This window comes from Squalius cephalus (genome assembly GCF_949319135.1).
Source record: "Squalius cephalus genome assembly, chromosome: 5".
NCBI lineage: Eukaryota > Metazoa > Chordata > Actinopteri > Cypriniformes > Leuciscidae > Squalius > Squalius cephalus.
This window is the reverse complement of record NC_137126.1, coordinates 17,006,645-17,019,803: the sequence shown is the minus strand read 5'-3', so window position 1 is coordinate 17,019,803 and position 13,159 is coordinate 17,006,645. Positions and strand designations below refer to the sequence as shown.

At 35.2% G+C, this 13,159-nt stretch overlaps 1 protein-coding gene across 9 annotated transcripts in view; it reads right to left on the bottom strand.

Moving 5' to 3' along the window:
• Nucleotides 1–13,159, bottom strand: part of dnm1b (dynamin 1b) — a 51,871-nt gene that overhangs the window by 17,493 nt on the left and 21,219 nt on the right. For all 9 annotated transcript variants that reach the window (XM_079870661.1, XM_079870657.1, XM_079870658.1 and 6 more), the window contains 7 exons: nucleotides 11,928–12,063; nucleotides 11,721–11,788; nucleotides 11,348–11,486; nucleotides 9,750–9,836; nucleotides 9,550–9,620; nucleotides 4,551–4,602; nucleotides 859–870 (listed from right to left, as the gene is read on the bottom strand). In XM_079870661.1, the coding sequence (XP_079726787.1) occupies nucleotides 859–870; nucleotides 4,551–4,602; nucleotides 9,550–9,620; nucleotides 9,750–9,836; nucleotides 11,348–11,486; nucleotides 11,721–11,788; nucleotides 11,928–12,063 (565 nt within the window). The remainder of the gene's footprint in view (nucleotides 1–858; nucleotides 871–4,550; nucleotides 4,603–9,549; nucleotides 9,621–9,749; nucleotides 9,837–11,347; nucleotides 11,487–11,720; nucleotides 11,789–11,927; nucleotides 12,064–13,159) is intronic.

Genomic DNA, 13,159 nt, shown 5'->3' with positions numbered 1-13,159 from the left:
AACAAGTAATATTGGTTAAAAATTAGTGTGAGAATAATGAGGCATGATACGAGAGACATAAACATGCAAAGCTATGTAGGAAATCAGTTGGGACAATGACCAATTGTGCAGTTCTGCAGTCATACAAAAATATCTGAACGCAGAATGATTGACCAATCAGAATCAAGTATTCCAGAAGTATTCCATGTTATAATTTCAAAATTCTGTGTATGTGAGTGTGGGATTTCTCAGAAGAACAAATCAGAAGAACATTGCAAATACAGTGGGGTCCTAAAGTCTGAGACCACTAGTGAAAATGTATCTACACTACCGTTCAAACGTTTGGGTTTTTGAGAAATTAATACTTTTATTCAGCAAAGACGCATTCGTTTTTTTCTTTTGAACGTTTTTTTCTTCATGGAATCATGAAAAAAAATGATCAGTTTTTATAAAAATAATAAACAAATTTAAATTGTACTAATATTTTTACTGTATTTTTGATTAAATAATGTAGCTTTGATGAGCATAAGAGACTTCCTTCAAAAACATTAAATATTTGAAAAATATACTGATCCCAAACTTTTGAACAGTAGTGTAAACAGTAGTGTAGCAAATTTGTAATCCCATTTAAAAGTTTAACATCAAAAATGTTACACATGAATTTAAACATGAATTTAAAAATGTCATATTATTTGGTTGCTTTTTTTTAAATTTAGGTGTAAATGAAAAAAAAAAAACTACTGTGATTAGTACTGATTAGGATTAATTAATGATCATAACCAGTTATTTGTCTTTTTGTAAACTATTTTATATTAAAACGGCAGAGTGCATTAGTAAACCACACACACACCAAAGAGGCCGCAGTCAATGCACACTTACCATTATCTCATCCTGAGGCGTGTTGGCATAGCAACAGTAGCAAAGCAAAGACAGGGTTTAAGATAGGTAATTATAAACTGGAAAAGGCAGCAGAGAGAACAGACAAGATGAACAGAATACAAAAGTAGCAGAAAGATGCTAAAACATTTCAGTCACCAGTTCACACCACTAACACAAGAAACACAACCAGAATTGTTAAACATGATTAAATGGAACACGCAATAAGATAATTCAGGCTCAATATGTGAATTATTCCTAACTAGAAATGGCAAAAATGTGACCCCTCTTAAAGGGGTCATGAATTGAGAAATCAAATTTTCCTTGATCTTTTGACACATAAGATATCATAGTACTATAAAAATATCCTAAAAGTTTCAGAACTCAAAACTTCCTTGTTAGTCCAAAAACAGATTTTATTGAAACCAGGAATCAGATCAACACCTACTTCTGCATGATTGTCTCTTTAGCTCCGCCCACCAATTCACGCATGTCATTTAGTAGTAAATAAGAAACAGACGCAAACACAGGATTACACCAACAACAAAAACGATAGAGATGCCTCTGGGAATTACAATACGTTTTAAAGTGCCACGTTGTGGAAAAACACAGTCTTTGCATTGCCATCTTTGTGATCCTAACATTAAGAACGCATGGATGAACTTTATTTTTAATGACGTTTCAGTCAGATTACATCAGTAAGACACTGTGAATTGTGACGCAGTGAGGACTATTGGATCCGACAGCAATGTCGCAACACATTTTACAATGTTTTTACCATGTGTCACTATTGCTTTGTCTGATACAGATTGTTTAATATATACTGATATTTATACTGTAACGCCACAGTCAAAAAGATTAGTTGTGATAGTTGTGATTAGCTATTCTTTCATTTGCTTTTGCATTTATGGGGTTAATGTGGGTTTTCCCAGATATGGAAGAAATGGAGCCTTCACGTGCTATGGCAATTATGGTAAATACCAAAAGCCGACGTGGAAAATGCACATGAACACCCCCTCGTGTGGTATTTTCCACTGGGCAGCTCGTAGAAAACGAGTTGCCGAGATGAGATAACCTTTGACCTTTTCAAAATGGCGGAGAGCAACGCAAGAGTCGTGAATGGTAAGCATTGTACACAACTAAACGTTTTTTTGCTACTGTTAGCGGATAGTTTTTGTAGCCTATACAATGTTGTGTCATTAACAATTGTAATATAATGCGTTAACACTCAATTTTCAACTTCGCCGCAATTTCCTTGGTTCATATTTAATCATTTTATGTCATGTTTTATTTTTTTAATTATTAATTATGTTTTAATCATCAGAAAGCACCACATTTACGGTTTTTGTTTTGTTTTGTTTTTAACGACAACAAAAGCACTTGAACACAGCACACTGGTAAATACCAGTTCACAAGTGGAAAATATCATCTTTTCCATAGCACGTGAAGGCTCCAAAAGAACGTAGATAATGCTGATTTTGTTATAGTTTTGATCTAAGCCATTCGCTGTAATCCTGAATAACAGTTTCAGTGAGTGACATCTTCTGTTTTGTTACTGTCAAAAAGGATAAACGATGAATATGTTACATTCATTCATAATTCAGTTAACACAAAACACCATGTTATCATTTGCCAACCATAACTGTGGTACCTCCAAGTAGCCTACTTAAAGGTTCCGTTCTTCGTGATCCCATGTTTCAAACTTTAGTTAGTGTGTAATGTTGTTGTTAGAGTATAAATAATATCTGTGAAATTATAAAGCTCAAAGTTCAATGCCAAGCGAGATATTTTATTTAACAGAAGTTGACTACATCGAACGGCCAGTTTGGACTACATCCCTCTACTTCCTTCTTTAATGACATCACTAGAACCGTTTTTTGACTAAGCTCCGCCCACAGGAATACAGGCGTATTGATGGCGAAATGTCAACAGGCGTGGTTGATGTTTATCTATAATCGAATACCGCAAAAGTTTAATTCGAAGTTGTTAGTTTGCTCTGTCCATTTCACCACAGACTGTTTTTCTAACCTGGGATAATATCAAGCAGACTTCTCTCAGCGTTTCATACTAACGAAGGGGGCAATTTCAACTATATTCCAGCAAGCGGTAAGTAGTGATTTAATATGGAAGTAGCGATCACTCTTCACATCGTTCGTTTCTCTTAGTAGGATGAAAATAATCTTACTTAAACTGTGATTAATATACAGAAAGCGATCAAAGAACAATCCCTTTCCAATCGCCCAAGCTGTCAATCACACAGCGCGAGTTTATCTGGACACTTGCCAAAACTCGTTATGAAATCAATGACGCTGTTACACTGCACAACGAAGCTCTTACTGTATTTATATACCTCATGTTTGCATTGGTGAAATCATTAGTGAGAGTGCAGAAACTGCGTTGCAATGATAAGATCTTTCACGCGATCAACAGACTGTCATCTGCTCAATGCTCATCATCACTGCAACCTTTTATGTGATGGTAATAGATCTAAATACTTAAAAAACTTCTCACGATTCGTTAATCCCGATAGCTGTAATAGTAAAAACGTATAAAAGCTGTAATAGTAAAAGTTTTCCAGATAGTTCCACATGTAATGCCAGATATTTCATATGCAAGCATGTCAGCCAATCACAGCAGTGGGCGTTTACTCTGAAGTCTCTCAGCAGACACGCCCCTTCAAACAGAGCGTTCAAATCAGAGGATGAAATCAGGCTAGGAAAAATGCCTTTTATTTCTAAATTATAACAATTTTTGATCTAAAAAACATACTAACATTATAAGGGCACCCCAGGAAACATTCTAAAATAATAAAATAATCCATGCAATGGGACCTTTAAACTTTATTTGCCACAACCAAGACTTATAAAGCATTTTTAATATGCATACATGTTTCACAAATGTTTCAACTAAGCGAGATATGTTTCAACATCGGAAGTTTTCAAACCAATTCCACACATGTAATGGAGGGCTGTTGAAAATTAGTTTAATAAGCAAAACTGTTTCCCAATCATAGCAGTGGTCGTTTACTTCCAAGTCTTGAATGCGGCAGTGTTTGAAAGAGAGGGTCAAAAACAGGATAGAAAATAGCCCATTACTTCTAAATTGGAGTGTTTTTTTTTTCATGTTTCCATCTTGATAACATTATTAGTAGACCTCAGAGAACATTATAAAATTTTAAGTACTCTAAAAAAAGCTACTGATAAAGGCCTAATGAAAGGCCATGACATGTCCAAATTAAAGGCAAGCCTATCATGCATTTTGAAGAACAGTTATGCACATTGCAATTAAACAAAAGTACAGATGTAATATAAAATTAAAATATTTTTATATATTAGTTTTGTGAATATATAAGTTAATATATAATATAATAAAGTGTTATAATTTAATTTAAATATTTTATTAAATAATACTGTTCTACATTTATATGATTTAATTTACAATTAAAATTATTTTAGTTTTAAAACCCAGAGGCTTCCTCATTATTACTTACGTTTAAAGAGCATTTTAAAAACACCCACCCCTATTCTCATTAATTAAAATATCATAATATGACAGACACTGAGTGATGCAGTGTCCAATTATAGACCTGCTTCTGGTGTTCCTACATAAAAAATGTTTGAGTGAGGCGGCAAACATCTGCCAGGCTGTGTGATGCATGTAGGACGCAGCATCTGTTCATTCTGTCTTCTGCTTACCTGATTGCCAGCAACCTTCTTCTTATTCATCTGACTGCTTCTCTGCTGGGCGCTGAAGAGATGAACAGAAAAAAGAAATATCCATAAAGAACACAAAGAGACTGCAACTAGCCACAAGACCAAATTTGAATGTTAGGGGTCATTGCTGAAAAGCAGATACTGATGTCCTGGTTCTCCCATCAGACTTCTTAATGATCTTAACCTGCAATACTTTATTAGATGACTATAACTTTACCAGCTATGTAACCAGTTAAGCTGGAGAACAGAATGGCTTATGCTGATCCACATACTAGACATCATCAAACTAGACATGAATTCCGTGTTCGTCCAGGCTAGTTTAAGCTGGTTGGGGCGGTACGGAAATGGCGGGTTGAGCAGTCGTGTTTTCTGAAGCTCGTTATAGTTGTTCCCAAAAGTTTGCTTAAAGTGAGTAACTCCAACTGACTTGTCACGCGATGACTTCTCAAAAATTGATTAAACCTGCCAAACTAAAACTAGACCCCAAAGGTAAAGATATGTCGCCTAATATTGAAAAGAAAATTGAGGCCAGAGAAATGGAGCACGACGCAATGGAGGTCTCTGTAAACAGCAAAAGAGAACGCGGAGAGGGCTCTCTTCCTGCAACTCCAAGTAAAAATCCTGCGGAAAAAAGGGTTAAGCCAACAGCTGACAGAGAGAAGGCGGATATCTCCAACGAAACCATTTTGGAGGCAATTTTAAAACTGAAAAGGAGGGTGGATGAGAAACTGGCGGATTTAAGCGAGCAATCTAAGCAGAGCAGCGCCATGATTGCAAGCTTAACGAAGGCGATTCAGTTCAACACAGAAGAGATGAATGAGTGCAAGAAAAGAGTCAAGGACTTGGAGATACAAAATGAGCATCTTCGTAAGGATAATTGTGATCTTAAGGAGAGGGTGAGAGAACAGGAAAGATATAGAATGAGATGGTGTCTCCGTATCAAAGGCATTGAAGAAAAAAAAGATGAAGATATCAGATCACATGTCATCCAGATTCTCAGTAAGTTTGCACCCGAGATGGAGGCAAAGATGGAAGAAGCGGTTGACATCGTCCATAGGCTGGGATGCTTCCTCGAGAGGATTTGGAAGACAGATGAAAGCTTTGGCCTCAAATTGATCAAGCAAGGAGGGCAGGAAAGCTCGCTTTCTTTCGCGGTCCATATGGCTTCATTGAAGGAAGACGGATTGGCGTTGACGGGTGAATTGATACATTTCTAAGTGTCAATCAAGCAGTTGGTAAGTTTTCAATGGGACACTAGAGCTCTATTTGAAAGTCGCGGTTCATATAGTGACTGAGTGAGCTTATAATAAGTGGTGGTTCGATTTGTGGTTTTATAGTTCTCTTCTGTTTTTTTTTTCTGTTTTTTTCTTTTTTTTTTTTTTCTCTCTCTCTGTTTTAGTGTAATGATTAAGAACAAAATCATTTTTGGTTCTATGAATGTTAGGGGCCTAAAGGACATTGTTAAAAGGAAAGCAGTTTTTCTATTTTGTAAAGGGCAGAAAGACTCATTCTTCGGACTCGGATGCATCTTTCTGGACTAATCAATGGGGGAAGAAGATTTTTTTCAGCCATGGTTCTAACCGTTCTGGAGGTGTGGCAGTATGTTTCAACAAATGTCCTGGGGAAGTCGCCGTTCATAAAGCTGATGGAAGTGGTCACTGGTGGTACTGAAAATTGATGGTAGTTTTTTCATTCTAATTAATATTTATGGCTTTAACAATGCAGCTCAAAACCAGAAATTATTAGAAGATATTTCTAATATGATCTCAGAAACTAAAGTGCGGTTCCCATCTGATAATGTTTTAGTAGGAGGGGACTGGAATATGGTTCCTGACGAGTGGAAAGATAGATGGCCTCATAGACTTAACAAGGGGCGTCTTAATGTTAGTGTTGATTTTTTGATGACAGAAAATAATTTGAGTGATGTTTGGCGTTATTTAAGGTTGAATGTTTTTCATGGTTTAAACCAAATGGGGAGAGCAAATCTAGAATAGATTATTGGATGGTCAGTGACAACATTCTAAAATATGTTTCAAAATCTACAATTTCTAAAGCTCCGTTAACAGATCATTGTTTTATAGATCTCGTTTTAGAACCCACAAATAAGCAATTTAGAAACAAAGGTTATTGGAAGTTCAATGCTTTCCTCTTACAAAATGAAGAATTTCAGATCTGAGTCAGATCTTTTTTTTGCTCAAATTCAGAACAATATCCCACGTATTGAGGACTCTTTCAAACTTTTATGTGATTCAGATCTTAAAATTGAAGAATTGGATTCAGTTGTTGAGAAGATGCCTTTAAACAAATCCCCAGGGACAGATGGGCTCACTAATAATTTTTTTAACATTTTTTGGGGAGATTTGAGAAATCTGTTATTCTGTGCCCTAAAAGAAGGTATTAAAAAAAGAATTGATTGAAAGCATGAAGCAAGGTTTGATTACATTGATTCCAAAAGCTGGTAAAGATAAAAGAGTCTTAGACAATTTGAGGCCTATCACTTTGCTTAATAGTGATTATAAAAAAATTTCAGGGGCTATCGCTGCTAGGCTGAAAAAGGGTATTTCTACTATAATTAGTGAGACACAGTCAGGGTTTTTGGGAGGAAGGTTGATTCATAATAATATTAGATTGGCTTTAGATTTACTTGATTATAGTGAAGTGGTTCAAGAGAGTGGGTTTCTTATTTTTTTAGATTTTTACAAAGCATTTGATGCTGTTGAGCATCCTTTTATTTTGAAAACCTTGCAGCATTTTGGTTTTGGAGTCAAATTTATAAACTTAATTGAAATGCTATATAATGGAATCAATAGCTCTGTAGCTCTAGGGCATGGAACCTGCTCAAGATTTCCAATTAAAAGGGGGATTCGTCAGGGATGTGGTAGCTCACCATTATTATTTATAATGGTTGCAGAGTTATTATCTATATTGATTAAAAATAATGGTATTGAAGGTCTAACAGTGTTGGATAGACAAATAATTATAAGTCAGTTTGCTGACGACACAACATTGTTTCTAAAAAATGAATTTCAAATTCCACTAGCTTTACATTCTAGTGACCAGTTTTCTAAAGCTTCGGGGTTATATTTAAACCTAAACAAATGTGTAATGTTAACATTACATGAGTTTCCTTTGCAGTCATTATTTAATATACAAATTAACAGGGAAGTTAAATATTTGGGGATTACTATTTCTAAAGATAAAGATGTTATGGAGAATAAGAATGTGTCGATTAACATAGATAAATGTAAGTCCATACTAAATAGATGGCTGCAGAGGGATCTTACAATTTTTGGAAGAGTTCTTTTATCTAAAATGGATAGTTTGTCCAGACTCATCTATCCTGCTTTCTCCTTGCCCATATCGACGCGAATGATTAAATTAATAAATAAGGTGAATTTTAAATTTATTTGGAGGAATAAGTGTCAGTACATAAGAAAGGATGACATGATTAAAACATACGAAGACGGTGGTGTGAATGCAATCGATTTTGAAATTATGAATGGTGTTTTGAAATTGAAATGGTTAAAATCCTTCATTCAAAATAGACACTCATTTTGGTTTATTGTCCCCAATGCTATTTTTAACAAACTGGGGGGAATAAACTTCTTGTTATGTTGTGACTTTGAGTGTACCTCGTTGCCAGTTAAACTTTCAGCCTTCCATCAGCAAGTGCTGCTCTATTGGAAACTATTGTTCAAACATAACTTCCCGCCTCACAACACTCCAGTTTGGAATTGTAGTTATATAAAGTTTGGCAGAAAATCTGTATATCTTGAGGAATGGAAATCTAAAGGGATTTGGGCTATTGCCCATTTCTTGGATGATAATGGAAATGTGTTACTGTATAGAGAGTTTTGTGAGAAATTTCAATTACAATATACCGTTAATTTTTTTAATAGAATGATCAGAGCCATACCAATTCCTTTAAGATTAATGGTTAAAGAAGACATGTTGTACTCCAAAATCTCCCCAAAACTGAGACAGCTCTCCTTAGAAGGTTATGATTTCTATGATAAAAAATGCACAAATAGAATCATTAGAAGTTTTATTTTACAGACGTATTACCCAAACCCAATTAGACAGGAATTTGTGCTTAAAGATTTTGATACGGTGGAAAGAAAAAAAAAAATAGGAAAAATTATTTGTCTTTTCCCCTCCCCCCAAAAGCTAAGGAGGTGAACTTCAAAATTTTAAACGAGATTTATCCTACTAATGAATTTTTAAGATTGAAATTTAATTTTGATGTGAATTGTGTTTTTTGTGAAACAAATATTGAAAATTTTGAGCATGTCTTCTTTTATTGTGATATGGTACACAACCCTTTTGGAATGAGGTGTAGAATTGGTTAAGGGCTAGAAGGGTTGAAATTCCACCCCTCACGGTGAAGTTGATTAGGTTTGGTGTCTGTCTGGAAAACAAAGATTGTGAGTTTGTGATTAATTTCTTGTTATGTTTTGGAAAGTTTTTCATTCATAAATGCAGATGGTTTAAATCTAAACCCAACTTTAATCAGTGGATGAATGAGGTTAAACTCTTGTGCAAATCTTTAAAATTTGTAAAAAATCAGAAAGCCCTTAAATTGATTTCTCTTCTGGATATGTTTAAATTAATTTAAAAAGCCCCTTTTGATTGATTTATTCTTCATTTTATTTATTTTTGAATTTCTTTTATTTAATTATTTGTTGGTTCTTCTGTGAGTCTGTTCTTTGTACTAGATGCTCAACCTAAGGATGACTCATTGCAGTTATTTTCAAGATTTGTTAATGTACCTTTTTGTTTGTATTGTTGAAGCATAATAAAAAAAATAAAAAAAAAATTAAAAAAAAAGTTTAAGCTGGTTAGCGTAGTCATGCTGTTCTCCCGTTTCCCATGCTGGTGACAAGCAAACCAGCAACTAGCTCCCCATGCTTTTACCAGCATGCAAAGCATACCTTATGGTGGATTTAGTAAAAGGTTTAGTAAATAGTTAGTATGTTCTTACTTTGCAAAACCGATGAAATCCTCATGATTGGTGTTCATGTATGCTAACTCAATGTCAATTAGCAACATGACCTGATGACAGAAAAAGAAAACAACAATACACATTTCACTACTTATTTTTCAGTTAAAGTTATAGCTTGGTTTTACCACATGAGTTTGTATATGTAAAGGGTTGGCAGGTGCATGTTAGATGGGCTGTACCTGATTTTTGGTGCGACTCTCCCGATCACGGATGTGCTGGGTTACAATCCTCTCCATTTCCTCTCTAAGCATGGGGTACTGAGCCAGCTGTCACACAAAACACATACTGGATCAATTACTACCACTGTCAGCTTATTAACAAATCTTATTAACACAGACAAATGGACATCAGATTTCAGTGATTATTTAAGTGCGGAAAATAATTGTGCATTAGTTAAATGACTTATACCCCACCCCATTCTCATTATTTTAATGTGTCTAAATGTTTTGGTTTTGACTTAAGAGTAATAAGAGTAATTTTGTTTGTACACACAAAATTTAAAATAGAAATAAATAAAATAAAAAATAATAATAATAACATAAATTAATAAATTAATAAATACATTATCATAAATTAAATGCAATATTTCATTAAATAAATAATTTATACTTTATTGCGATTTTTATTTCATGAACTGTGCTTAAATGTCATCAAAATAATGCCACAATTTGAATATATAATTAATTTTCTTGAGGCAAAATGTTTTTAATATTTATAGGTAGGGTACGCAATTTCGATGCAATAGCAGGCTAGCTTTGAAAGCATTAGATCCCACCCTCCCTTGAGAGCTAGACATTAACGTGCACGTGCACTTCCAGAGCAGATTCAGCAAAGCGTCATAAGAGACGCCATTAAATTACCTCATGTGCGGGAGGTATGGAAATACATACACTGACAGGCAGGTCAGACGTCGTATGATTTTTGACGAACATTTTTAGGTACTGACATTTCCACAGATGATATTTGTACATTTGTTTAAGTTAAGACTACTTCTATTATTGATTGCTATCAGGATGTGAAGAGAGTTTCAACCAGAATAACAAAAAGTGGTTATGGAAAAAATTGCCTACCGTACCTTTATTTTTTTATTTTTTTATTTTAGGGTTAAATATGACCTATAACGGTTCTTAAAAGACTTTACTAGATTCACTCTAAACTAAAGTGACATCAGATATGGTTATATATATATAATATATAATTATTCATACATATATATGTGTGAGAATATAAATTTGGGGTCGTAAGATTTTTAGATGTTCATGAAAGAAGTTGCTTACCAAGGCTACATTAATTTAATCAGAAATACTGTAATTTTGTGAAATAATATTACAATTTAAAACAACTTTCTATATAAATACAATTTCAAATGTAAATTTTTCCTGTGATGGCAAAGTTAAATTTTCAGCAGCCATTACTCCAGTCTTCAGTGTCACATGATTCCTCAGATTAAAAAAATTGCTGTATTGGTGCTCAAAAATGTCTTATTATCATCAAAGTTGAAAACAGTTGTGCTGCTAAATATTTTTGTGGAAACCCTGATACATTTTACGATTCTTTGATGAATGGAAAGTGGACATCTTAAGTAACAATTTAGTTTAGTCTAGTTTAGTATTTTGATCAATTGCATGCATCCTTGCAGAGTAAAATAAAAATAAAAAACATAAGTAATTATTTATTTATTTATTTATTTAAAAAAATTGACCCCAAACTTTTGAACGGTAGTGTATATGAAGGTCAAATGGGTATACGGTATAGACAGACATGGAATAAGTTTTACCTTCTTGGTGCATTGCCTGACCGTATTGACCAGCTCGGTGATGACCAGGTCCACACATTTCTGACATGGCTCTTTAATCTTGGCGATCTGCCGTTTAACAATAGTCTCGAAGGCCATGTCTGGAGTAAACAGACCAGTCCTGACAAGTAAAAGAAATGAACAGAGCAGTCAGAGATCTAAATTATGTGTTTTACAATTCCTGATTAGTTTGTGGTTGCAGTTTATATTTCATGACATGGTTCTCCTGGTGCAGTACTTCATATCTAGCAAGCAGTTGTTCAAAATGTCACAGTGACATCAAAGAGAGTTTGATCTCAGAACAGGTGAGTTAGCGAATGTGTTTGACTGTCTGTTTGAGGTAGAGGCTTCACACCTGATACCGTGGATGTTCTTGATGGCGTAACTTATCTCCTTACGCAGCTCTTTCTCATCAAACTCCATCTAGTCACCATTAACAGACAGAGAAACACTTCCTTTATATAATATGAGAGAATATAATTTAAATAATCCCACAGAAAGTATGAGCACTGCATTGCTTTGATCTCAGAGAACATCAGTTGTCACAGTATGGTCAAATTACCTTAACTAGCTCAAAGGGGAAGCGCTCATGGAAGATGCGATTGATCCTTGCACCTCCGGACAGCTCCACCGTGTCCACCTGATCTCCTGAACCCTCAATGCACTTCTCAAAATCAACTGCAAACTGCTGAACCATCCTTTAAACCAGAGCATAGTGAGTTCTATGTGTGAGTCACAGAAAATATACAAACCACCACACAGAAACACACACAAATATAGATACACTACTGTTTAATGTTTTGTGCGTTTATTTGATTAAAAAATACAGAAATACTGCGAAATATTATTACAATTTAAAATAACTGTTTTCAATTTTGATATATTTTAAAAAGTAATTTATTCTTGTGATGGCAAAGCTGAATTTCCATCAGTGTTTACTCCAGTCTTTAGTGTCACATGATCCTTCAGAAATAATTCTAATATGCTGATTTGGAGATCAAGAAAAAAATATTTTTTGTATAAAAGTTGAAAACAGTTGTGCTACTAAATAGTTCCCTTTCGAATAGGAACTCTACACTGTGTCTAGGATGGACGCTATGGGGTCGCCATCAGAGTATCCAGTGTCTGAAGCATGTGTGAAAAAACATTTCAAACAGATTTGTTGGCAACAGTCCGTATTACATTATTATCGGAGCACCCAGAAGTATCTTACGTATATACGTGTACTCTTCGTAGCACACGTCATCAGCTTTTTTTGTCTTCAGGAGCCTTTTGTATTGCTAGGGCGTGGTGAAGGCAAGATCATGGGAAATTCAAGCAAGCGTTCTAGGAAGTATGTGTCTCCGTGTCCCAGGTTTTTGACATCTGAGGACACACGCAATCTATGAGTTTATTGCTTGGGAGAGGAGCATGAGCGTTCAGTGCTCGAAGGTTCTGAATGCGCTCATTGTGAGAAATTCTCAATGAGAAAGCTCTGTTTGCATTTGTCCCTATGCTCAAGGGATGTGGGACGAGCGTCTGCGTCCCGCGGCTCAGGCTTCAGCTGTGGGGTTTGCAGGTCGAGCTTGCAAAGGAGTTTGAGAAAGGGCTAGCTGTTTCTCACGCCTCGATCGTGTGCTTGAGCAATCTGATAGTATATTGCTGCCATCATCGCAAAAGGAAGCGGATTTGGTTGAAGAAGGCAGGAAAGTATCTGTACTGAGTCTTCTCAACCTGCCAGGGTAATATGGGGAATTGCTGGACGTCATGGATCTGGCTTGGGGGCATGAAAAACGGGAAGTCAATCATGGTAGG